General features: G+C 42.0%; 2 protein-coding genes across 5 annotated transcripts in view; one reads left to right on the top strand and one right to left on the bottom strand.

Moving 5' to 3' along the window:
- LOC124721500 (beta-1,4-glucuronyltransferase 1) overlaps nt 1–25,105 on the bottom strand; it is a 324,876-nt gene that overhangs the window by 26,402 nt on the left and 273,369 nt on the right. For all 4 annotated transcript variants that reach the window (XM_047246514.1, XM_047246512.1, XM_047246513.1 and 1 more), the window contains one exon: nt 79–355. In XM_047246514.1, coding sequence (XP_047102470.1) covers nt 79–309 — 231 coding nt within the window. In that variant the 5' untranslated portion in view covers nt 310–355. The remainder of the gene's footprint in view (nt 1–78; nt 356–25,105) is intronic.
- Nucleotides 3,985–25,105, top strand: part of LOC124722439 (RNA-binding protein 25-like) — a 105,607-nt gene continuing 84,486 nt past the window's right edge. The window contains exons 1-2 of the mRNA XM_047247601.1: nt 3,985–4,011; nt 10,322–10,969. Coding sequence (XP_047103557.1) covers nt 3,985–4,011; nt 10,322–10,969 — 675 coding nt within the window. The remainder of the gene's footprint in view (nt 4,012–10,321; nt 10,970–25,105) is intronic.

The following is a 25,105-nucleotide window of genomic DNA, read 5'->3' as shown; positions in this document are numbered from 1 at the left end:
GCTTAGCTGTATCATTAATTCGGCAAAACCTCAGTTTATGCGGGAGGTTATTGTGGAAGACTAGAGCGAGGTACTGACGGCACTGAGAGGCGGCTGCGGCTCGTTGGGCGGCGGGCGCGACGTGGCGTCGGCCGCGCTGGACACGGGTAGCTGCGCCGTGTCGAGCGCCGCCAGGCTGCGGCCGGACACCGTCTCCTCCACGAAGTCGACACCATTGCGAGAGGTGGCGAGATACGAGCATGCGTACAGCAGGACCACCACGTTCAGGCACACGCTCAGCCGCAGCAGCCACGTCCTCCGGGCGTACATGCTCACTGCTTCATTCCTCTTCTTACATCAGGTCCAACAGCGACCGCTGCAACACACCAACCGTCTCCAACTCAGTGTGAGGCAAATATTCATATGAACTAATATTAAAATGATTCTACAGCACGTGTTGTCATAACTTTCTGGTTGCACATCAGAAGCAACCTCAACACCAGAAGAGCTGCTATCGTCTTAATTTACTAAAACGTAAAATATACACTTCAACAGAAAAAATCTCAGCGCTCGGCCATATCTCACTAATACCGTATACCACCACCTCTACTCCTGTGATCACCTGAATTCGGCAGAGAAGACTGCCGTAAATTTTCTTCAGATACGCCATTCCCAGCTGAAATGCCTCAATCATTAGATTCCAGAGCTATCGGACTGCGGCGATGTTTACTGCTAAGCTATTCCAGCTGCTCCACATAGTCGCACACATTTTCTGTCGTTTGATATAGCGAGCCAGTCGAGTTGCAATAGATTGACCGAGTGTTCGTGAAACCAGGAACGTGTGCGTGCAACCAGAAACGTGTGCGTGCAACCAGAAACGTGTGCGTGCAGCCCTGCGAAAAGGGCTATTATCGTGATAACGATAATGTTCATAAGCATAGTCATCATGAAGATGGAGAAGAAAGGGCAACACATAGAATGTTGAAAAAACATCCTGGTTCATGTGCATCTTGATATTCTCGCGGCGTAATAATTGATCCATTACATTTAGAGAGTGCAACTAATAATGACACACTGATATCCCCAGCATGGATCGACCGAGCAGCAACAGTTTCAATTTATGCGCACACTCTCCCGCCCATCTGAGTCTGGCACTTGTCTCTTCTGTAGTCTGGAACAACAGAGTAAGTACTGTTGGGTATCGTAACTTCAGTTGGCTCACTCTAAAGATGGCCGGACGATATATGGCCGAAACATTGAAAGAGGAATGAAGGTAGGAAGGGTGTGTGCGGCTGGACTCGCAAAATTTAATGAATGAATCCTGATTCATGTTCACTGTACACTAAATGAGTCTTGCGAAGAACACGCTGAAAACCTCGTAATACCGCCGACCTGAAGCACACACTCCACACACTGCGGGTTGAAGGCCGCATTTGGATTCTCGCTGCACACAACGTAGCAGAATCGCAACTCTTCGGACCACACTACATGCTTCAGTTAGCTACTGTCCACTTTGCCTCGTTTGGCCAAGTCAACAGTAGCTTTTATGTGTCTCTCCCGGTAACGTTCTTTTGCAGTATACTGACTCAATGTGCACTGCACGCAGTTCTGACATTGGTCGAGATGCATCTGAATTCATTAAATGCGGCAATTCCTGTCTAGTGTTGTCATTGGCAGTGTATGACACTAGTCTCGGGTTCCTGTTGTGTAAGATCTTTATGATCAGTGTTCTTACGCCACGTTACATGGCAGCAAGTGGTGCACCATTCCTTGTAGATACGCTGGACACTCCGGGATAATATACCTACAAATCTGGTCTTCTTCTTCTTCTTCTTCTTCTCCTCCTCCTCCTTCTTCGATGCAGACCAATGAACGCAAAACAGGATCGAGCCTACGCAGAGCTGTCACCATGCAAATATGTCCTAAGTGTAGTTGCTCATGTCAGGACGTGGGGAACGTTCTCCGACGCTTGCATGGAACCTGTCGTAATCTAAGGCACGCTGACAGCTGCGAACCACCTGCATCCCTTCATGTTTGATGCCTTCCCCGAGGGCGATGTCATTTTTCAGCAGTATTATTGTCCTTGTGTCTGAGCCAGAACCGTGCTACAGTGGTTTGAGGAACATTGTAGTGAACTTACGTCGATGTCTCGGCGACCAATTCTCCTGATGTAAATCTTATCGAACATATCTGGATCACCATCGCGTACGCTATTCAGCGGCTCGTTATTTATGCAAATTGCATGACCTATACGTAGGCGTCTAATACCATATACCTCCACAAACCTACCAACAAACTGTTGTACCACTGACACGCAGAAGCACCGATGCATTTCATTCTAAAGACGGAAAAAACAAGCCATAAAGCAGGTAGTCATTACGTTTTGGGTCATCATTTCATGTTTTATGTACATGTCGTGGCTACTTCCACGTTTACGTGCACTAATTCGTAGCATATGAACTGGGGATTGATAACAGTTGGAGACAATTTTCTTACATTCGTTCTTACTCACTTTCATCCAGGAAGAACTGCTCTACTCTGTATACCGAAATCTTACTTAGCTGCTATATGTGATCTCTCTTAGCAACGTTCAGTACTCTGAACTATGAGTACCAACGGTCATACGGCGCTAACAATCTCTATCTGCAATAAGTAACAGAATTATTGCACTTAGCCGGCCGGAGTCGCCGAGCGGTTCTAGGCGCTTCAGTCTGGAACCGCGCGACCGCTACGGTCGCAGGTTCGAATCATGCCTCGGGCATGGATGTGTGTGATTCCTTAAGGTTAGTTAGGTTTATGTAGTTGTAAGTTCTAGGGGACTGATGACCTCAGAAGTTAAGTCCCATAGTGCTCAGAGCCATTTGAACCATTATTGCGCTTATTATACAGGGAAAGAAAGCTGTAGTGGTAAGTACTGCTCCACAGTAGCCTTGTGGACAAGACGCTATCGCACGCTAAAGAGGTACACATTATGGCATCACAGCAATGATTCAGAAGTTTGGGAATGATTGTGTCCGACACGGTTGCAGCAAGCCTGATTATTTTTGTTAGAAGGAACTTCGCTCGCTCTGATGTGTCAGGATAATGGCTAAGGTACACCAACTGATCACCAGTCAGTGCGCTAGCGATCTGAGCTTAGTTCGAAGGCTCTGTATTATCTTACGGAGCGAAAGCATGATACAGTATTATTAAGCCAAGTTGGATGGCCCCTTTATGGTTTTGCAGGAAATTTAGAGTGATTGCTACCGCCGTGTTTTACCTTTCTTTCCATTTTAATCTCCAAGAACGAAGCGTATTTTGATTAATATACACTACTTATCTACATTCAGAATTCGCATAAATATTAACACGTCGTAGGTTCATATATGGTTCATATGGCTCTAAGCACTACGGGACGTAACATCTGAGGTCATCAGTCCCCTAGAACTTAGAACTACTTAAACCTAACTAACCTAAGGACATCACACACATCCATGCCCGAGGCAGGATTCGAACCTGCGACCGTAGCAGCAGCAGCGAGGTTCCGGAATGAAGCGCCTAGAACCGCTCGGCCACAGCGTAACACGTCGTAGGAAACGAACCAAACTTAATTAGATACGTTCATCTTATGACTGTTACGGGGACGGCAGTTGCTGTGTTTATATGCAATAATGATTCCTTCGCCTTTGTGTGTTTTTATTTATGTTCGACCAGTTTCTGTGGTACGGTTCATCTCCAGGTCTGTAAGTACGAGAAATATGTAGCGTAACACAATATACGAGAAAACACTTAAATAGTGAAACCATCAGTTACACTGTGTGTGTTTTAAAAAATTCGTAATTTTTGTTTTCTTGGAGGGCCAAACAGCACGTAATGTAGGTATATAGGGTTTTTGAGGACTTCATTACTCTTGTTTATAACATAAACATTCACAGTTAATTTGGTTGGCGCTCAAACATGTTAAACTTTCCATATAGGGTAGAGACACTATTTGTAATGTAATAGGTTAGATGTGGCTATATAGCAATGCCCCACACAATTCGTCCAACTACGGTAAGTAAAAGATATTTAGTGGAATTTCTGTACGTGTAGTGTTGTATAGTGTATGTTTATTGAACCGGGGACCTAGAAACGACGGAGACGCTTCGTCCCGCCGTAGCCCTCAGTGGTTCACAACCCCACAACAGGTCACAGCAGTCCACCCACCCCACTGCCGCCTAACACCGAACTCAGGGTTATTGTGCTGTTCGGCCCCAGTTGCGCAGCAATCGCCGATTAGTGTAAAAGACGGAATAAGCGGAACCAGCCCGCATTCGGGAAGCTTGATGGAAAACCGCCTTAAAAACCATCCACAGGCTGCCCGACACACCAGTCCTCGATACTAATCCGCCAGGCGAAAAGTGTGGCATAAAGCAATGAGATAGAATTTCGTCTATGTAACTAAATTTAATGTGGTAAAAGGATAAATACTACTACATGTTTATCATTCCTGAAGCTGACTTCTCTGATTTGTAATGGTGTAATAAATATAGCATGTGATATCTGTGGGTTGACGTGAGCGTCAGTTCAGTCTGTTTTACTATAAGGAGTATAATATACGTATTAAATCACAATGTGTAAGTTCGTATGGAAAGTCAAAAATGATCACCTCTACAACGAATGCTTATCACGTGTTCAACGCGAGAATATCATTATACTTCTAGTAAGTGTCCATGACCATCTATGTCTGCGGAATGTGATAATACATTAGATTCAGTCTATAATCTGGATTATGTTGCTATTACTATGTTACGGTAATTAATTGTTTCTAAATACATTTCGTCTGTGGAGAATACGACTGCATCGCAGTTCTCAGTAGGAATTAAGATCTTAAAATGTCTGATCCATAGACTTACGTAGTAACATGATTAATATTGCACGGTGTTTAATCTCTGACGAAACCACTGGGGAGAGACGTAAATTGCCCGCAGTACCACGTAGACGCAGTATGACAGAATGACTTAAGTGGCTTTAGTAGGAAAGTAAAGAGTTCGGTGAATGTCGAGAAAGAATTTCAATAGGAATTATATGGCTCCACATAACAAAATACGTGTACCAAAGTGCTGTATGGTAATGACCATAGCCAGGGTTGTGACTCAAGGAACTGATTGAACAAATATGAAGGATTAAAAGTGAAGCTTATGTGGCAGAACACTTTATCGGTCGCATAAAGAAAACGGTCATCACAGAGGCCTGTTCATCGAGAAACATATGTTGTTACATACACGAAATCTGATCTCACTGTTACAATATACCATACTTACAAAAACTTCACTCCAAATTGCATACCTGCATTAGTTGGATGAACTGTGTGGCGTATCGCAGCTAACTTAATGTAACCTGCTGTATTACAAGTAGCATTTCTTCATTGTAAGGATAGTTTCTTTTTAAAATATGTTTCAGTTCCAAAAAACTTAAATGTAAATCTTATTATATTCAAGAGTAATAAAGTCCTCAACAATCACTTTCATCTATAGTATAGACTGTTGGTTCTCAAAAACGAGAAATAAAAAATGTTACCTTGGAGAGAGTTTTTGTAATTCATGTCTTCACTATTTTAGCACTGGTTTTGTGCAGTATGTTGAACAATACGTTTGCTGTACCTAGGGACCTGAAGATCGTGTATTGTACCCCTGAAACCGTTCAGATATGAGTAACAACTGATACCCATAGCTGAAGCCACTATTATTATTGCGTATGTACTAAACCGGTCGAATTCTGAAAGACCGCTTCAGAACACTCTTGGCTGGAACGTCTTTAATTACAGTTCGTCCACCGATACCACTTGCGTATTCGATCTTTATGTACTTGCGACAGCAAAATTATACCCGTATCTTAAACTGTGGAAATGGAATGGAAACTAGCCTTGCTTAGGATTCACGCCCCGTGCAACAGGTTGCATCAGCGGAGTCACGTTCTCGAGGCTGCGAGGCTGGGTGGGAGGGAGAGGGGGCGAGGAGGGGTGGGAGGGGGGGGGGGAGAGAGAGAGAGAGAGAGAGAGAGAGAGAGAGAGAGAGAGAGAGAGAGAGAGAGAGAGAGAAGTAGAAGTAGAAGTAGTAGTAGTAGTGATAGTGATTACTCCCTCATACAGTTTTCCAGTATTACCCCACCCCGGCACACTACAGTCGATCTAATTGTTATCTCATTCCCAATCACCGTATTTACATCAGTGAACTTCACTGAGACTGGGTCCGCGGGTAGGATGAACTGTTGGAACGATTCAGTGCCACCGGCCGCAGTCTCTCTATTCGCTGTGCGCCTGCGCAGTTTCGATCCTAGGCCATTATCTATTATACACTCCTGGAAATGGAAAACAGAACACATTGACACCGGTGTGTCAGACCCACCATATTTGCTCTGGACACTGCGAGAGGGCTGTACAAGCCATGATCACACGCACGGCACAGCGGACACACCAGGAACCGCGGTGTTGGCCGTCGAATGGCGCTAGCTGCGCAGCATTTGTGCACCGCCGCCGTCAGTGTCAGCCAGTTTGCCGTGGCATACGGAGCTCCATCGCAGTCTTTAACACTGGTAGCATGCCGCGACAGCGTGGACGTGAACCGTATGTGCAGTTGACGGACTTTGAGCGAGGGCGTATAGTGGGCATGCGGGAGGCCGGGTGGACGTACCGCCGAATTGCTCAACACGTGGGGCGTGAGATCTCCACAGTGCATCGATGTTGTCACCAGTGGTCGGCGGAAGGTGCACGTGCCCGTCGACCTGGGACCGGACCGCAGCGACGCACGGATGCACGCCAAGACCGTAGGATCCTATGCAGTGCCGTAGGGGACCGCACCGCCACTTCCCAGCAAATTAGGGACACTGTTGCTCCTGGGGTATCGGCGAGGACCATTCGCAACCGTCTCCATGAAGCTGGGCTACGGTCCCGCACACCGTTAGGCCGTCTTCCGCTCACGCCCCAACATCGTGCAGCCCGCCTCCAGTGGTGTCGCGACAGGCGTGAATGGAGGGACGAATGGAGACGTGTCGTCTTCAGCGATGAGAGTCGCTTCTGCCTTGGTGCCAATGATGGTCGTATGCGTGTTTGGCGCCGTGCAGGTGAGCGCCACAATCAGGACTGCATACGACCGAGGCACACAGGGCCAACACCCGGCATCATAGTGTGGGGAGCGATCTCCTACACTGGCCGTACACCACTGGTGATCGTCGAGGGGACACTGAATAGTGCACGGTACATCCAAACCGTCATCGAACCCATCGTTCTACCATTCCTAGACCGGCAAGGGAACTTGCTGTTCCAACAGGACAATGCACGTCCGCATGTATCCCGTGCCACCCAACGTGCTCTAGAAGGTGTAAGTCAACTACCCTGGCCAGCAAGATCTCCGGATCTGTCCCCCATTGAGCATGTTTGGGACTGGATGAAGCGTCGTCTCACGCGGTCTGCACGTCCAGCACCAACGCTGGTCCAACTGAGGCGCCAGGTGGAAATGGCATGGCAAGCCGTTCCACAGGACTACATCCAGCATCTCTACGGTCGTCTCCATGGGAGAATAGCAGCCTGCATTGCTGCGAAAGGTGGATATACACTGTAGTAGTGCCGACATTGTGCATGCTCTGTTGCCTGTGTCTATGTGCCTGTGGTTCTGTCAGTGTAATCATGTGATGTTTCTGACCCCAGGAATGTGTCAATAAAGTTTCCCCTTCCTGGGACAATGAATTCACGGTGTTCTTATTTCAATTTCCAGGAGTGTATGTACAAAAATGTCAAGGCTAGCACATTATGCCATACAATTTTCTACAGGTGTGTATATTTCGATAGTGGTCACCGTCATTATAGTCACGAATGCTGGTGTCGTCATAAAATTTTTATCACTGGAACCGTTAATACGGGTGCACATTACAGTTTTTAAAATCGGGCGTATTTCGCATACCATAGCACTCAACAACATGTTACGGCCGCACTACCTTTGAAATAGCATTTTGGTAGTCCCATAACATTACATATTCTGGACCATAACGTGTGGGGGAAGTGCGATGGTACGTGGAATATATTCAATTTCACTAACTGTGACGTGTATCCGTACTAACGGTGTTAGGGATATCAATCTTATGACGATTCCTGTACTCCTAAGGAAAATGACGGTGGTAACTTTTGCAACAGATACAGTTGCGGAGGCTTGTATAGCGTAACGTGCAATCGATCTATGTTTTGTAAAGTTACTCTACAATAGTCTAATACCAAAACTGTGGAAGCATACAACGAATACACAAAAAAATTAACAGTTGCAGGCGGCAACGAACCATTTAAACTATGTACATGCAGTCGAAGCACAATAGCACGCATCTACTAAACCGAAGTTTTATTTGAACGCACAAGAGCTTCACTAGTCACAGACACAATGAAAACAAAAATAATCTTTTAAATGATTAAAACGTAGCCACATTTATATATGAATGTAAAATGTCTTGTTCCACGTCATTACGATCGCCTAAAATGATGCATGGAATGTGGAACTCCTGCCTTTGAACTTACTTACCCAGCCAGAAAAGAAAGCCCGTTGAAACGAGGTGGCTCAGTGGTAAGACACTCGACACTTGTTCTGGAAGAAGGCTTTTCCAAAGCTCGATCGACCATCCAGATTTAGGTTCTCTATTATTCCACTAATTCACTTACGGCGAATGTCGGGATGGTCCTACGAAAGAGCACTGCTAGTATCTTCTCACCCTCCCCATTCTGAGCTTACACTTCATCTGTAATGAACCCTTCGGCGGTGGGAAGTTGAATCCTAATTCTCCTCTTGTAAGGAGATCTATAGTTTAACGTAGACTTCGAACCGTGATGCAGCTTAACATTTCTGACACATACAGAATGAAGCTACAGGCGATTAAGAATTCCGAGGACAGTCTGGAGACCGAACCATTTATCACTGAATTCACAGTGTGGCACCCGCTGAGCCACTAACCTAAGAAGAAACATGTTTTTCCCTATTGAACCTAGGCGCCGTGCTAAAATGCAAGATACGTGGTCGGTTGAACGGCTCGCCCAAAGCTGGCTCTTAACATTCATTCAGAGCTGTTACCTGATAAAGCACGTTTCATAAGCGCCTCCCGTCTCCACTGACAATGGCGTGAAGAGCGTGTGTCTCTCTCTCTCTCTCTCTCTCTCTCTCTCTCTCTCTCTCTCTCTCAGCCTCTTCCATCTGACGAGAGAGAATCAGTACTACGTCCGGATAGTACACAACCGTTTTTAAAGTTTCACCTGGGGGGAAAATACAGTATAAGTGAAAGCTTCCACTGTGCTGACCATATTATGGGAAAGCTTCGGCTAAGCTCTCAGTTACATTCCTGCCGCTGAAGTAAATTTTACGCTACTAATTTATTTCTCATATTCAAAGAACGTTAGGTTGTGGCTGCATAATTAAAATCACATACGTCTGGTTGCTTTTTCAGGCTGCAGATAGATCAAGATGAATGCTAGGTTTTCCATGTAGCTACCACAGTCACTGTAACATCGATCAGACCGTAAATACGGTCGCACAGTCTTATGATATTTCTCATATCGCGTTCAACATGTCGTACCGAACTGTTCGTACGACTGTGTGTGCAGTACTGTAGCATCGGAGGCAAGGAGCATACGTTGCCCTTCCCTTAAAGTAACTGAAAATAACAACGATCGACAGCGGAGCCGGCAGAAGAATTAAAAAATGCAACTGTGAAATCATGGATGGAAAGTTTTCTGTTACGAGAATACAGCTGAAGATGCATATGCTACTTCCTTAACAGCATGTAATCTAAACCTGCTGCAGCTAATGCTTCAACACTTGTCACCAAATAAGAATTTGTAGCTGTAACCTGCAGTAACAAAAAAAACTAAAAATTAACCTAGGTTCAGCTCTATACTGCCACACCGATCCTACTTCTCAAAAATTAAATTTTAATATCCTGCCAACAAACATTCATTTTTTGAGGAGTTTATCACAAATGGCGATTCCAAGTTGGTGAAGCTTTACAGTAAGTCTGGTCCTATATACAGGGTGGTCCACTGATCGTGACCGGGCCAGGTATCTGACGAAATATGCGTCAAACGAAAAAACTACAAAGAACGAAACTTGTCTAGCTTGAAGGGGGAACCCAGATGGCGCTACTATAGGTCAAACGGGTATCAACTGCGTTTTTTTAAAACAGGAGCCCCATTTTTTATTACATATTCATGTAGTACGTAAAGCAAAACGGAAGTCTTAGTTCGAGCACTATCTTCGCTTTGTGACAGATGGCACTGTAATAGTCACAAACACATGGCTAACAATTTTAGATGAACAGTTGGTAACAGGTAGGTTTTTTAAATTAAAATCCACAGAAGCTGCAAGCAAATCCACAGAAGCTGCAAGCAAATCCACAGAAGCTGCAAGCAAATCCACAGAAGCTGCAAGCAAATCCACAGAAGCTGCAAGCAAATCCACAGAAGCTGCAAGCAAATCCACAGAAGCTGCAAGCAAATCCACAGAAGCTGCAAGCAAATCCACAGAAGCTGCAAGCAAATCCACAGAAGCTGCAAGCAAATCCACAGAAGCTGCAAGCAAATCCACAGAAGCTGCAAGCAAATCCACAGAAGCTGCAAGCAAATCCACAGAAGCTGCAAGCAAATCCACAGAAGCTGCAAGCAAATCCACAGAAGCTGCAAGCAAATCCACAGAAGCTGCAAGCAAATCCACAGAAGCTGCAAGCAAATCCACAGAAGCTGCAAGCAAATCCACAGAAGCTGCAAGCAAATCCACAGAAGCTGCAAGCAAATCCACAGAAGCTGCAAGCAAATCCACAGAAGCTGCAAGCAAATCCACAGAAGCTGCAAGCAAATCCACAGAAGCTGCAAGCAAATCCACAGAAGCTGCAAGCAAATCCACAGAAGCTGCAAGCAAATCCACAGAAGCTGCAAGCAAATCCACAGAAGCTGCAAGCAAATAACGCATCAATAATAAGAATTTGTGTGTCCCACATTGTATTCAAGGTTGGTTTAGCGACAGGATAAAGATAAACCACACCAGTAATTATTTCCCATCACTAACAAATCTGAAGACTTCGCTGACGGGTTGTTGTAGTTACGATAATTAGTGAGCCACTGAAGAAGGAAGATTATGGTTCAATGGCCGGCTGATGACAACGTCTTTAAAGACGGCATTAGGGCTGAGGAAAGAGGAAGACGCAGAGATTCAACTTTGCCATTTCAAAGGAACCATCCACACATTCGCCGTAAGCGATTAACGAAGTCACGGAAAACGTGAACTCGAATGGTCGGGCGGATTTGAAGTGCTGTCCTCTCTGCTGTGAGTGCGTCTTACCATTGCACAATGCTAACTCACTCTGAATTGAGCCACTGAAATTCCTAGGCGAATTCTACGGCCCCATATTAGCAAATTTACGGAACAGCCACTTTTGGCAAGAAAGTCTTGTTTTGGTAATATTGTGGCAGGTTACTGCTGATGGCCATTTACGTCGAAAAATCGCAATGCGGCAAAACTTTCTAGTCCCGTTCGCTCCGCGGAGGCAAGATCAACGCCAACATAGAACGTGCAATTCATGTGCTGAAAAGCAAGTCTTGAGACTTCTTAGACTCAAATCCTATATTGTAAAAGACTTCTTTTATCATTTCCCTCTTCTGTTTTATTCAGACTTTCGTACCACAGACTAATTAGAATGAAGTGTCATCTGGTTTTCAGAATAATTATTTCGCATAAGCACAGAATTCCACATTCACTGCTATTACTACTTTTGTATTACGTTTGGTTTCAGATTTACGTTGATGTGGATAAGCGCGTCTGAAAGTTCAGTGAGGTGTCAGGATGGCAAAATACCGTGAAACATGATTCTCAATTAACTGGAGCAAATAACCTAATTCATGAAGTTTATAGTGACTAAATTTTAATTTCAGTTTGAATTCCACTGTAGTTCTACAGATCGAATTAGCCAGAAATGTCTGCTTCATGTCAATCCTAAAGATTTAGCGAACGAGGACAACAGCAGCGACCTCGCTGACAGCGTGTGTCAATTGCCAGATCAACTGGCAATCCCCTGCAGATAGTGAACGCCAATTCGCAACTGCCTCCGCCGGTTGAAAGATCTTAATGGCCATGTCCCATTTAGTCAGTGAGGCTAGAATCAGCTGCAAGATCAGTCAGCGAGTCGGCACGGGGACAAAGCCGCGAAAACGGCCGGTTATCGCAGAGATACTACACTGGCCTAATACAAACAACCTAATGTTGTGCACCACACAGGTCTGTACAGCTTCTCGTGTACGGAGAACGTGAGGAGTAAGGAAACAATTCACGTAAAATGTTTCTCCTTTTGTCCCTCAAACGAGTGTACACAGTAAGCTTAGACTACCCAATCTCAACTTTTTCGAAACAACCTCACGAAGTAAAAGGCATTACATGGCGGCACAATTTAAAAAGACTTCTCAGTAATTATCCGGATGCATCAAAATCTCTTTCACACAACAGTGTTCTACCATGCAACATTCTGTGTTATCAATATTCGGAAACTGAACTTCGATCAAGATTAATTGCGAGGAACTGGAATCCATCACTCCGCTCCATCTCTGCTCCATCTCTGCTCTATCATATACTTCACAACCCAACAACCTTTTATTCACAATTATAGTATTTCTATTGAGCATAACTTCACGTTATTGGGTACAAATACAGCTATGACGTAGATGCTAACGGACCAGGTAGAAGAACAGTCTTTAATAGTCAATATAGAGCCGAACAGTCGCTATGAACGATAAATTTCGCAGTGGATTGTGAGTTTTAGTTTTCGTGGCTTTAATTAATGAATGCTTTATTTGGTCGTTACACAGTATTAATACACTAAAAAAGTTCAACAAACTTGAACACACTGTTTCATTGGTATTTTAAACGCTGGTCTGGGTCTAGTTAAGTTTCACTCAAACTATGTGAAGTAGGCAGTCTAAAATATTAGTATCATTCATTCACTCATTCATTACCATTATCATTGCTCTGTACACAGTACACTGAAAACTCCATGGACATGTCAAGCACTAGCGTATTAGTAAGTAAGGCAAGAAAATACAAGATTAGGTCAGTTTTTCCTTCAAGGTATTTTGTCCTGTTATAAACAAAGTTAATAGAGACTGACGAATGGATAAGCCACGCATTGGGGAAAGGAATCTACCGTGGTTTCTTTAACTAATATATATATTTCCAAACAGGCATGTATGTTTGTGTTACATGAATTCTGTGAGGATGACCGCAGCGAGACATCAACATCGGGCTTAGTGAGAGCATCTAGCCACTGAAGTGAAATATGAAACTGTCCAGCTCATTCAAAGTCTTAAAAACTGCTCATACGATGACCAGAACTTTAATAGTGGCAACTATTTATTTACAGCTCGTACAAAATAGATACATGTTTCAAAGTTTTACTGGCCTTCAAAGTAGTCACCAGCATTGTGTATAACCCGTTGCCAGCTATGTGGAAGTCGTAGGATACTCGTAGCAATGCCCGCTGTGTTGACAGTTCGAGCGGCGCGGTCTATTGCCCGACGGATTTTTTCAACTGGCTCTATGCACTATGGGACTTTGAACTAATTAAACCTAAATAACCTAAGGACATCACACACATCCATGCCTGAGGCAGGATTCGAACCTGCGACCGTAGCAGCAGTGCGGTTCCAGACTGAAGCGCCTAGAACCGCTCGGCTACAACGGCCGGCGACGGATTTGTAGCAGTTCTGAAACTAACGTCGAAGTATTTCTTTCGGTTTAGAAATGGAGTTGAATTCACGAGGGCTTAAGTCAGAGGAGTGCAGTAGGTGGTATAGCACTTAGCAGCCCCAGCAGTCAAACAAATCAGTAACAGCTTGCACTGTAAGTGCTTGAGCATTCTCCTGCAAAATGATGGTCAGGTCCTGCAGAAAGTTCATTACTTCTGTCTCTATGCTGTTCATGTTTGGAACACAATCTACGACCACCTTAGGAACAGAAGTCATGACACTTTCTGCAGGACCTAACCAGCATTTTGCAGTGCAAGCTGTTACTGATTTGTTTCACTGATGGGGTTGCTAAGTGCTATACCACCAACTACACTCCCGTCATTGAAGCCCTCGTGAGTTCAACTCGATTTCTAAACTGAAGGAAACACTTCACGGCATTCGCTTCAGAACTGCTACACCTTCGTCGGGCAATAGACCGCGACGCTCGAACTGTCAACACAACTGGCACTGCTAAGAGTACCCTACGACTTCCACATCGCTGGCAACGTGTTATACACAATGCTGGTGACTACTCTGAAGGTCAGCAAACCTTTTGAACATATCTATTTTGTACGAGCTGTAAATAAATAGTTGCCACTATTAAAGTTCCAACCCTCGTACATTTAACGTAGGTTCTTTTCTTTGTCTGAGCAGGTTAGATTCACCTCGGTGGTGAGTTCTAAAACATTTACTAAAATAGCTTGGTAACTGATGAATGATGAACCTTGGCATCAGTTTGGGAGATCCACCTAAAGTTAATATGCGCTCCACGCAACATTTATTTCTACTATACTTTGTGTTGTACCTAACGATGTCACAGTATTTCGGAAACACTTAAATACATACTTTTGTTTACGTAGGGTTAAGATTTTCAACTTGATAGTTGCTTCACATCACAATTCGTTGCGATTCTCTAATAGCGTGACACCTACTCTAACGTCTTCGCGTCATTCTGTGAATCATGAACGAACCAAATGTCAAACGTGATATCTAATCTTCTCAGTCTGCAATGACGTAAAACGTCTGCTCTGTTAGCGAACGTCGTTCGTTCAGATGATTTTGAAATTCTGAATAGCTGCTGCATTCTCTTTCCTACTTGCGTGCGTTCCCTGAGGTTTGAGAGAGATAAGACATCCGCTCTAGGACTCTCTGCTCATGACGTGATATTCTTAAATTACTCAGTACATACTACCAAAGAAAAATCTCACCTGGTAACCTACAGAAACCTAAAAAATGTTAACCATGACGCTCTTCAAAAGGATTGCTCAGACATCCCTTGGCATGATATATACAATGAACCGACTTTAGACTGAAAAAATTCGGGGATTATGTCGCAAAATTATTGCACTGTGTGATAAACATGCTCCTCAACGCACTGTCAAGGTAAAGAGAGCTCCCGCTCCGTGGCTCACCACTGCATTACGCCAGTTAATGAATGAACGTGATGCTGCACATAGGGCCTCCAAGCGTAACCCAACTCCCGAGGCGTACGAAGCTTATAGGAAACTCCGAAATAGAACCAAGCAAAGCGTGAGGAATGCCAAAATCAGACATGCCTGCTCTGTCGTATGCGGCATATCAAAACCTGCTGCAATGTGGAAAAAGCTGCGCAGTTTCGGTATAGGGAAGCGAAGATATGACGCTGTTTATCAAGCGTCTGCAGAAGAATTAAACGATTTCTTCTCAACAGCCGTAAACTGCCACGCAGCGACAAATTACCAGCCCCAAGATATCAATCTCTCGAGAGACAAGTTTTTCCTAAAACATGTCACAACCGGCACAGTACACAAGGCAATTATGAGAATCTCTTCCGAGGCAGTAGGAAATGATGGAGTGAGCATTGGCATGATTAAGAACGTCGTAAACACTATTACTCCAGTTATCACAGACATCTTCAACCTGTCTCTTGTCAGTAGTGCATATCCTACTGAGTGGAAGCAAAGTTTAATTCGACCTATACCCAAGACTGACATCACTAAGTCGCCAGGTGACTACAGGCCGATCAGCATACTTCCTGCAGTATCTAAAGCCCTAGAATACATCGTCCATGAACAGCTGACGGATTACCTCAAAACTCATAACATCTACGACAAATATCAGTCAGGCTTTCGAAAGCACCATAGCACAGCAACTGCATTAATCAAAGTAACTGATGACATTAAACATGCTATGGACAGACGTGAAGCTACCATCCTAACACTGCTTGACTTTAGCAAGGCTTTTGATACAGTTGACTTTGATATATTACTAATTAAAATGAAGCAGCTGAATTTCTCAAACAGCGCAATACACTGGTTCGACAGCTACCTCAAAAACAGAAGTCAACAAGTCATTTGTGGGTCGGAAAAGTCATCATGGAAAAACGTGCACTCTGGAGTTCCCCAAGGCTCCGTCCTTGGTCCATTACTCTTCTCACTGTACATTAATGATATTTCTTCAGTGATTCACTCCTGCAACTACCATCTATATGCCGACGACATCCAACTGTACATAAGTGCAAGCCCCAAGAACATTGCTGACGCAGTAGCGAGTATGAACGCAGATCTTTGCTCTGTTTCTCGATGAGCACAGAAACTAGGTCTGAAACTAAACCCCAAGAAATCCCAGGTCATACTTATATCTCATCCAAAGTTAATCAGACGGTACTTTCGTGAAACAGTCCCTCAAATACTCCTCAATGGTACCCAACTACCATACCAAAAAATAGTAAAAGACCTTGGAATAATCTTGGATGAACACCTGAACTGGGAAGAACAAACGGTCACAGCTTGCTGGAAATCGCTCTCCTGCCTACATGCAATTCAAAAATTTAGAAAAATATTTCCAACCCATGTTAAACAAAAATTAGTCCAAACACTAGTCTTGCCTAATCTTTACTACTGTGATGTAGTTCAACACGGCACAAATAGTGAAAATTCGAGATGCCTCGAGCTAGTGACGAATGCTTGCGTTAGATACGTATGCAATATACGGTTGTATGATCATATCAGTCCTCCATACTCCCAGCTAGGTTGGATACGCCCACGAAATGCACGCAATCTCCACACGATGTGCGTACTTCATCGATTTCTTAGCCACTGGTGCCCCCAATACTTATCTTCTCACATTAAACACCTATCATCATTCCACAACCGCAATACCAGATTGGATACGTCTTGCATCTTGGCTGTACCTTTACATAACACAAAATCTTTCTCCGTGTCATTCTCCATCTCAGCCATACGACTATGGAACGCGCTCCCCTGTGATCTGCGTCTTATCCAAAACCACTCAACATTCAAGAGGGAACTTAAGACTTACATATTAGGGACGGTATAGCCACCATTGTTTGGCCCCTCTCACCTTTTTCTTTCTCCTCTCCATCATAGCTTCGAATTTTACCATTCTATTTCTCTTTCTCTAACCTATCTACCTCTTCTAGATCTCTTTCACCCCATTCCATCGTCTTATGTCTCTGCTTGATGAGAATAACTCACAAGCTGCAAGAATATAACGGGAAAATTCCCAACTAGCAATAGGACTAACACTCATAAAAGAAAAATATGTTTACTTTCATATACATAGTCATTATTATTATTATTATTATTTCTTTACTTTCTCAGACGTTAAGTCTGGTTAAAAATGGAAAGTGACGCGGACCTTGATCAAGCGTCACTTCCTTTTAACTGTATGGTATGTGTTATATTGCATTTAGGAACTTTCGGGTAATTGAACATGTATCAATAATTACAGATTTCTGTAGTCGTATATATGTTTGGATGTAGCTGTATTGCATTGATGTACTCGTGGATATTGTGTGGTATGACTCCTGTAGTTGATAGTACAATTGGTATAATGTCAACTTTATCCTGATGCCACATGTCCTTGACTTCCTCAGCCAGTTGGATGTATTTTTCAATTTTTCTCCTGTTTTCTTTTGTATATTTATTCTATTGGGTATGGATATTTCGATTAGTTGTGTTAATTTCTTCTTTTTATTGGTGAGTATGATGTCGGGTTTGTTATGTGGTGTTGCTTTATCTGTTATAATGGTTCTGTTCCAGTATAATTTGTATTCATCATTCTCCAGTACATTTTGTGGTGCATACTTGTATGTGGGAACGTGTTGTTTTATTAGTTTATGTTGTAAGGCAAGCTGTTGATGTATTATTTTTGCTACATTGTCATGTCTTCTCGGGTATTCTGTATTTGCTAGTATTGTACATCCACTTGTGATGTGATCTACTGTTTCTACTTCTTGTTTGCAAAGTCTGCATTTATCTGTTGTGGTATTGGGATCTTTAATAATATGCTTGCTGTAATATCTGGTGTTTATTGTTTGATCCTGTATCACAATCATGAATCCTTCCGTCTCACTGTATATATTGCCTTTTCTTAGCCATGTGTTGGATGCATCTTGATCGATGTGTGGCTGTGTTAGATGATACGGGTGCTTGCCATGCAGTGTTTTCTTTTTCCAATTTACTTTCTTCGTATCTGTTGATGTTACGTGATGTAAAGGGTTGTAGAAATGGTTATGAAATTGCAGTGGTGTAGCCGATGTATTTATATGAGTGATTGCTTTGTGTATTTTGCTCGTTCTATAAAGAATTTTCTTAAATTGTCTACCTGTCCATAATGTAGGTTTTTTATGTCGATAAATCCCCTCCCTCCTTCCTTCCTTTCTGCTTAATGTGAATCTTTCTGTTGCTGAATGTATGTGATGTATTCTATATTTGTGGCATTGTGATCGTGTAAGTGTATTGAGTGCTTCTAGGTCTGTGTTACTCCATTTCACTACTCCAAATGAGTAGGTCAATATTGGTATAGCACAAGTATTTATAGCTTTTGTCTTGTTTCTTGCTGTCAATTCTGTTTTCAGTACTTTTGTTAGTCTTTGTCTATATTTTTCTTTTAGTTCTTCTTTAATATTTGTATTATCTATTCCTATTTTTTGTCTGTATCCTAGATATTTATAGGCATCTGTTTTTTCCATCGCTTCTATGCAGTCGCTGTGGTTATCCAGTATGTAATCTTCTTGTTTAGTGTGTTTTCCCGTGACTATGCTATTTTTCTTACATTTGTCTGTTCCAAAAAGCCATATTTATATCATTGCTGAATACTTCTGTTATCTTTAGTAATTGGGTGAGTTGTTGATTTGTTGCTGCCAGTAGTTTTAGATCATCTATGTATAGCAAATGTGTGATTTTGTGTGGGTATGTTCCAGTAATATTGTACCCATAATTTGTATTATTTAGCATGTTGGATAGTGGGTTCAGAGCAAGGCAGAACCGAAAGGACTTAATGAGTCTCCTTGATATATTCCACGCTTAATCTGTATTGGTTGTGATGTGATATTATTTGAATTTGTTTGGATATTAAGTGTGGTTTTCCAATTTTTCATTACTATGTTTAGGAACTGTATCAATTTAGGATTCACTTTGTATATTTCCAATATCTGTAGTAACCATGAGTGGGGTACACTATCAAAAGCTTTTTGGTAATCAATGTATGCATAGTGTGGCGACCTTTGTTTAGTTTTAGCTTGATATGTCACCTCTGCATCTATTATCAGTTGCTCTTTACATCCTCTTACTCCTTTGCAGCAGCCTTTTTGTTCTTCATTTATAATTTTGTTCTGTGTTGTATGGGTCATTAATTTCTGTGTAATGACTGAAGTTAATATTTTGTATATTGTTGGTAGGCATGTTATGGGACGATATTTTGCTGGGTTTGCTGTGTCTGCTTGATCTTTAGGTTTCAGATAAGTTATTCCATGTGTAAGTGTATCAGGGAATGTGTATGGGTCGGCAATGTAACTGTTAAATAATTTAGTTACATGTGAATGTGTTCAGGTGAACTTCTTTGCTATTTTATCTTTTCCAAGGGCTTTCCAATTGAGTAGAATTAATTGCTTGGGTGACTTCATGTTGCAAAATTATCACTTCAGGCATTTGTGGTATCATCTTGTATGTGTGTGTTTCTGCTTGTATCCACCATGCATGCCTGTTATGTTGTACCGGGTTTGACCGTATGTTGCTCCAGAAGTGTTCCATGTCTTATGTTTGGTGGATTGTCTATTTTAATGTGTGTGTTATCTATTGTTTGGTAAAACTTCTTTTGGTTTGTGTTGAATGTTTGGTTTTGTTTCCTTCTATTTTCACTTTTTTTGTATTTTCTAAGTCGTTTGGCCAATGCTTGTAATATCTGTTTCTTTTCATCTAATTGCTCTATCGCTTCTTGTTGCGAGATTTTACCTAACCTTTTTCGTTTTTTTTCTGACATTTCATTTCTTATAAATTGTGTTAGCTGTCCGATGTCCTTTCTCAGTTTTTCTATTTTGATCTGTAGCCTGTGTTGCCATGCTGTTTTTGGGGGTTTCTTATGTGTGTTGGTTGGTTCTGATCTCTGCCTAGTGTGTATATTTAGTGTACTGAGTGCTCCTATATAAACCAGTAGTTGTAACTCTTCCATAGTTGTGTTTTCATTTATTTTGTTGTGTATGATTGTGTTGATAGTTTTTATTGTTGTTTCGACTTGTGGGTTATTTGGCGGTCTTTGCAAGAATGGTCTAATGTCTGTATTTGTGTCTTTGTATTCTATATATGTCAGCTGAAATTTTTCTTCTATATCTGTATGTCAATTCGTGTTCTATTTGTGCTTGTTCTGGTGGCTGTCTTAAGATTTCGTTTTGCTCTGTTTAATTGATGCGTGTTGTTCTTTGTTTGTTTGCTCTAGGATGTTTGAGTCCATTACTGTATTTTCTTCTTCTTCTTCTGATTGCACACTATTTTGTTCCAGTATTTGTCGTACTTCTTGTTTGATGTTTTCTAATTCTGACTGGGGTATCCTGTTATTTTTGATTATTACACGGATCTGATCAGCTAGTCGTTGTCCTGTGAAAAATTTTAATTCTGGGTATCTGGTAATAAATGTTGTGTATACTTGTGATCTGTATCCAGTTGTGTTGGTTCCTAGGTTTGTTGCTTGGTAATAACAGAACATGAGGTGTCGATTAACTTCATCTGACCATCTCATCCTCTGTCTTTGTTTTCCTTCTAGGGTGGTTGCAGGAAGCATATCCTGCAAAACACCTCTATTTGGATTTAAATCATTTTCCAGTTGGCTAGCAGTGTCGTTACCATTGTGGGCGGGCATAGGGTTCAAGCGTCGTCCCCGACCATGACGGCGTTTGTCCGAGGCTTCTTTAGTTCTGTCCTGAACCAACTAATCACACTAAATGAGGGGTTAGCGCTATTAGTGGTTTGTTCTTTTCGTCGCCTTTTACGACTGGCAGAACATACCGGAGGCCTATTCTTTTCCCGGGCCTCCATGGGGATTATTATTATTATTATTATTATTATTATTATTATTATTATTATTCTTGATTGTTATAATTATTTTTTGATTGTTATAATTATTTTTTGATTGTTACACTTATCAATCTATTTTTTTCCTTAACATTAATACTGTATAACATGTTATATGTCCTTAATGTTCTGCAGAAACTGAAATTTGTTGAATCTGAGTATGCCTGGTTAGGTGTAAGAGAGGGCTTGAAGGCCCTCATCTTGCCAGGTAAAATAAATGCATAAATAAATAAAATAAGATGTGCCACCCACTCGTCTCTTACTCATCCTCAGCTTGTCTGAAGACTTGCTCTTATTAGTAGTTAAGATTCCGATCAGTAGTTACTTTGTGCCTTATCAACAGCACAGTTATTTCGGCAGAATGAATCGTGTATGACAACAGCAGTTGTGTCATTACATATATTCATGAGCGAAAAATATATTGACAAGGTCAAACTTTTGCACTAACACTTCTTCCACTTGACAGAGCAACGAACTAGTACCATTCTTCGGTAGTGATCAACTGCTTGTACTTGCGTATGCGGTATTTTCACCCGCAAACTCATCGAAGGTTTTCTTATTAAGAGGCTCTTCCTTTGACGTATGAGAAACGCAAAGTTAACTTGTGCTCATATAAAGATTAAGAAACTGCTTCTATTCATCCCACAGACTAAATTACACTTATTTGTACTGTGGGAACATCGTAAGCTTCGGACAATATTTCTTTGTTTTTTGATGAGCTTCTGTTTAGTATTACAAGTTTGTTTTGTTTACCTTTGTGTACGGGCATTGGAAAATGTGTCGATATAGATGCAGTTCCGCAGATATGCAAAGCAACAAAAAATTCAAAAAATAAATATTTAATATTTTTGTTGTATTCTTTTACCAATCCTACACACGAGAACAATTATTTATATTCATTCTATAAAAGTGAGAAATGCAGGGTTAACTGTTCAAGATATCTACACATTTGACAAATTAATCAAGTCTGTAGCTACATTTTATTTTTGAAAACAGATCAAAAGTTTAATTACGAAGGGTCAAGGCAGTTGGCATAAATTACTTTTCCCTCTAACTACGCAATGAATATTTAAGGAAGACGGTTGCTTCAGTATCTTTTCACATTAACTAACTAACAGCACATATACAGCAAGAAGTTTTTCGTTTAGCGTTCTTCCATTTATCAGAAGTCCATAGTGTGTCTTTAATATTACGTACATAAACGTGAGATATGATATTTAAGTTTTGTACTAAGTCTGCCGCCTTTCTAAGCCAAAAAGAATAGGCTTTCCTAGTACCAGAATAACACTGATTCACCCATTCACTCACTCAGTACCTAAATTTGTAACAACTCTCTCAGGATCAAGACCATTATAAAAATCAGTTCATTAGATGGTTTATTAGAACGTGGTTTAATCTGTCACAGCACATGAACAATGTCTCTGAAAGGATATGTAAAACGCAGGAGGATAAGAGCTTCTCTCATAAAGGACTACAGATTTGAAGTATAAAAAAACCACAGTCAATACACTAAAGTATGAGCTACAAACAATATGCCATGCCAATAGAGACGGACATTTTGCAGTGCTGTGGGTGTCGAATAATTCACCTTATACGCTGGCTGTATTTTTAATACTTTCACAAAATAAGCTAATTTACCGAAGTCTTATCCGAGGTTGTTACACCTTCTGATACAGAATAATTCCCTTCACTTTATTGACTAAGTAGCAAGAAACTCTTCGTTCACGGACTCGCTGCTTGCGTAACTCCTATCAATAATTACAGGTACTAGGTCATATTCACACAATAAACCACCTCAGAATAAATTTGACACTATCGTTCACACGTCTACGTCTGCAATACTCCTCAAGCCATCTGACTGTGTGGCGGGGGGTACTGCTAACTGAGTGCCATTTCCTGAAGTCTCTTATGAATCTCAGTCTGCCACCCGTTTTTACTACTATTTGTTTTATGTGGTCTTTACACTTAAACTCGCTCTGAATATATGCTCCTAGATGTTCCTACGGTAATTAATGTTCACCGCAAATTATCAGTAGCGTAATCGTAAGGTACGGGATTTCTTTTCCTGTAAGTTCGCAGTATCTTACATGAATAAACGTACAGAGTGAACTACCATTCGCTGCACCATTCATCAATTTCTGTAGGTCATTTTGCAAATCGAAACTGTCTTCTGGCGTTGCTGCTTTCTTATAGACGACCACATAAATTGGGAACAGTCTAAAGGAGCTTCCGACGCTTTCTACTACAACATTTAGATACATTGTAAACAATGATACCAGCACACTTCCTTGAGGATACTCTGTAAATTATCTTTACCTCTGCCAATGTTGTTCAGGAGGTAACTCTTCCGAACGGTAGGATAACTTCAGGACGAGACTCCTTATCATGCGAGTAATCGAGTACTGGCAGTTCAACTGCGTTCCCCAGCCTTAGTATCGCATTTCGGAAACTCGCTTGCATGTGACGAATTTTGTAAAGTAGAAGCCTCTATATAGCCGGAATCTTCCTGACACATCGTGCATCAAAGCTAACGTAACGTCGCTCGACACACAAACCCGTATCTGCACGGGGAACTGCACACCTACGAGGGTAGTTAACGTTTCAACTATCACCTCAAAAAAAAAAAAAAAAAAAAAAAAATTTTCAGCAGCAACACTGAAGCTTGATGGTGTTCTCCCACTCTACGTACTCACCCTTCAATGCGACATTTTTTCGGAAGGATGGATGACTTGGCAATTGGAAATTTGTGGTAAGGTCTTATGGGAGCAAACTGCTGAGGTCATCGGTCCCTAAGCTTACACACAACTGTCACGCGAACCGTGACAAGACGCTGTAGACAGTGCTGCTACCCCGCGGCGATGACTTGGCGAAGACCTCAGCTGAAATTAGCATTTTGGCTCCTCAGAGAAAGTTCAGTCTCGAAAGTCGTCCCTTCATTCTGCAAATTTCTTCCAAGTAATTGTTTTTTAACCCATGGGAACAGGAAGATTCCGTGCATGCCAGATCGAGAGAATATGGTGGGAAGTTGGGTCCAAACTTTGTAGTTCAAAGAAGCAGTACGTGTGCCTGTCGTGCGCAGAACGGCGTTGTGGAGCAGAAACACCGCTCTTGCATAGCTTCCGGAGACACTTCGTCTTTACAACTTCCCGTAACACATTCATTATCCACCTTGTCCGGTGATTAGTGGGAGTCGTTTTGCTGTATGTTCCCACTGCTTGCTTTACTCATTTCTCTCAGCGTCACAGTAGTACAATCAGCTCTCATCCTTGTGATTATATGGCTAAAGAAGTCACCTCGGTTGCTCTGCAGTATTTCCGCTGCTACCTCGGTTCGTTGGGATTAGCGTGAGCAGTCGCTGAACCACACGGGAGACGACTTTTATGATTTCCAGAACTGATCCTTACTTTTTCCTCTATTTTCATACGCCGGGAGCCAGTTTTACTGCTTGACTGAAGAGCAAGGCTATGATACACTTCAGGTTTTTAGTATGCAAGCGCTTCTAGAAACTATGAAACGTGTTTTATTGCGAATCATTTCTGAGGTATGAATTGCAAAAGCCGTTTAACGAAGATCTATGTTGAGTTCAGGGAGTCCTTCAGCCGTTCTAGGAAGATTCAAGCCATTTCTTTGACCTTTCATTAAATCAATACAGAACTTCTTATAAACCTAAGTGGTAAGGGCGGCGTTTAGTGCTGCCATCGGAAATTTTACTGCCCAACTTTATTGTTGATACTACTTACGCAGACACTAAATGCTTTACTTTTTTTCAGTGTTAAATTTCTGTTGTAACACAATTCATACATATTATCCTTCGGTTTTTGGGTGCTGGTTACTCCTTTATGACATAAATCTGTTGTGGACCATGTTATGTAATGTGTGTTTACAAGAAATCGAGAATGCATATCGGTTGGTTGGTTGGTTGTTTGAGATTTAAGGGACCAAACAGCAAGGTCATCAGTCCCTTGTTTCAAATATGCTCCATTCCGCTAATGGGACATCTCAGTAAAGTCAGAACAATAAAACG

The sequence above is a fragment of the Schistocerca piceifrons genome, chromosome X (assembly GCF_021461385.2).
Source record: "Schistocerca piceifrons isolate TAMUIC-IGC-003096 chromosome X, iqSchPice1.1, whole genome shotgun sequence".
NCBI classification, from domain to species: domain Eukaryota; kingdom Metazoa; phylum Arthropoda; class Insecta; order Orthoptera; family Acrididae; genus Schistocerca; species Schistocerca piceifrons.
Note: the sequence above shows the minus strand (reverse complement) of the source record. Positions and strands in the feature narration are given on the sequence as shown.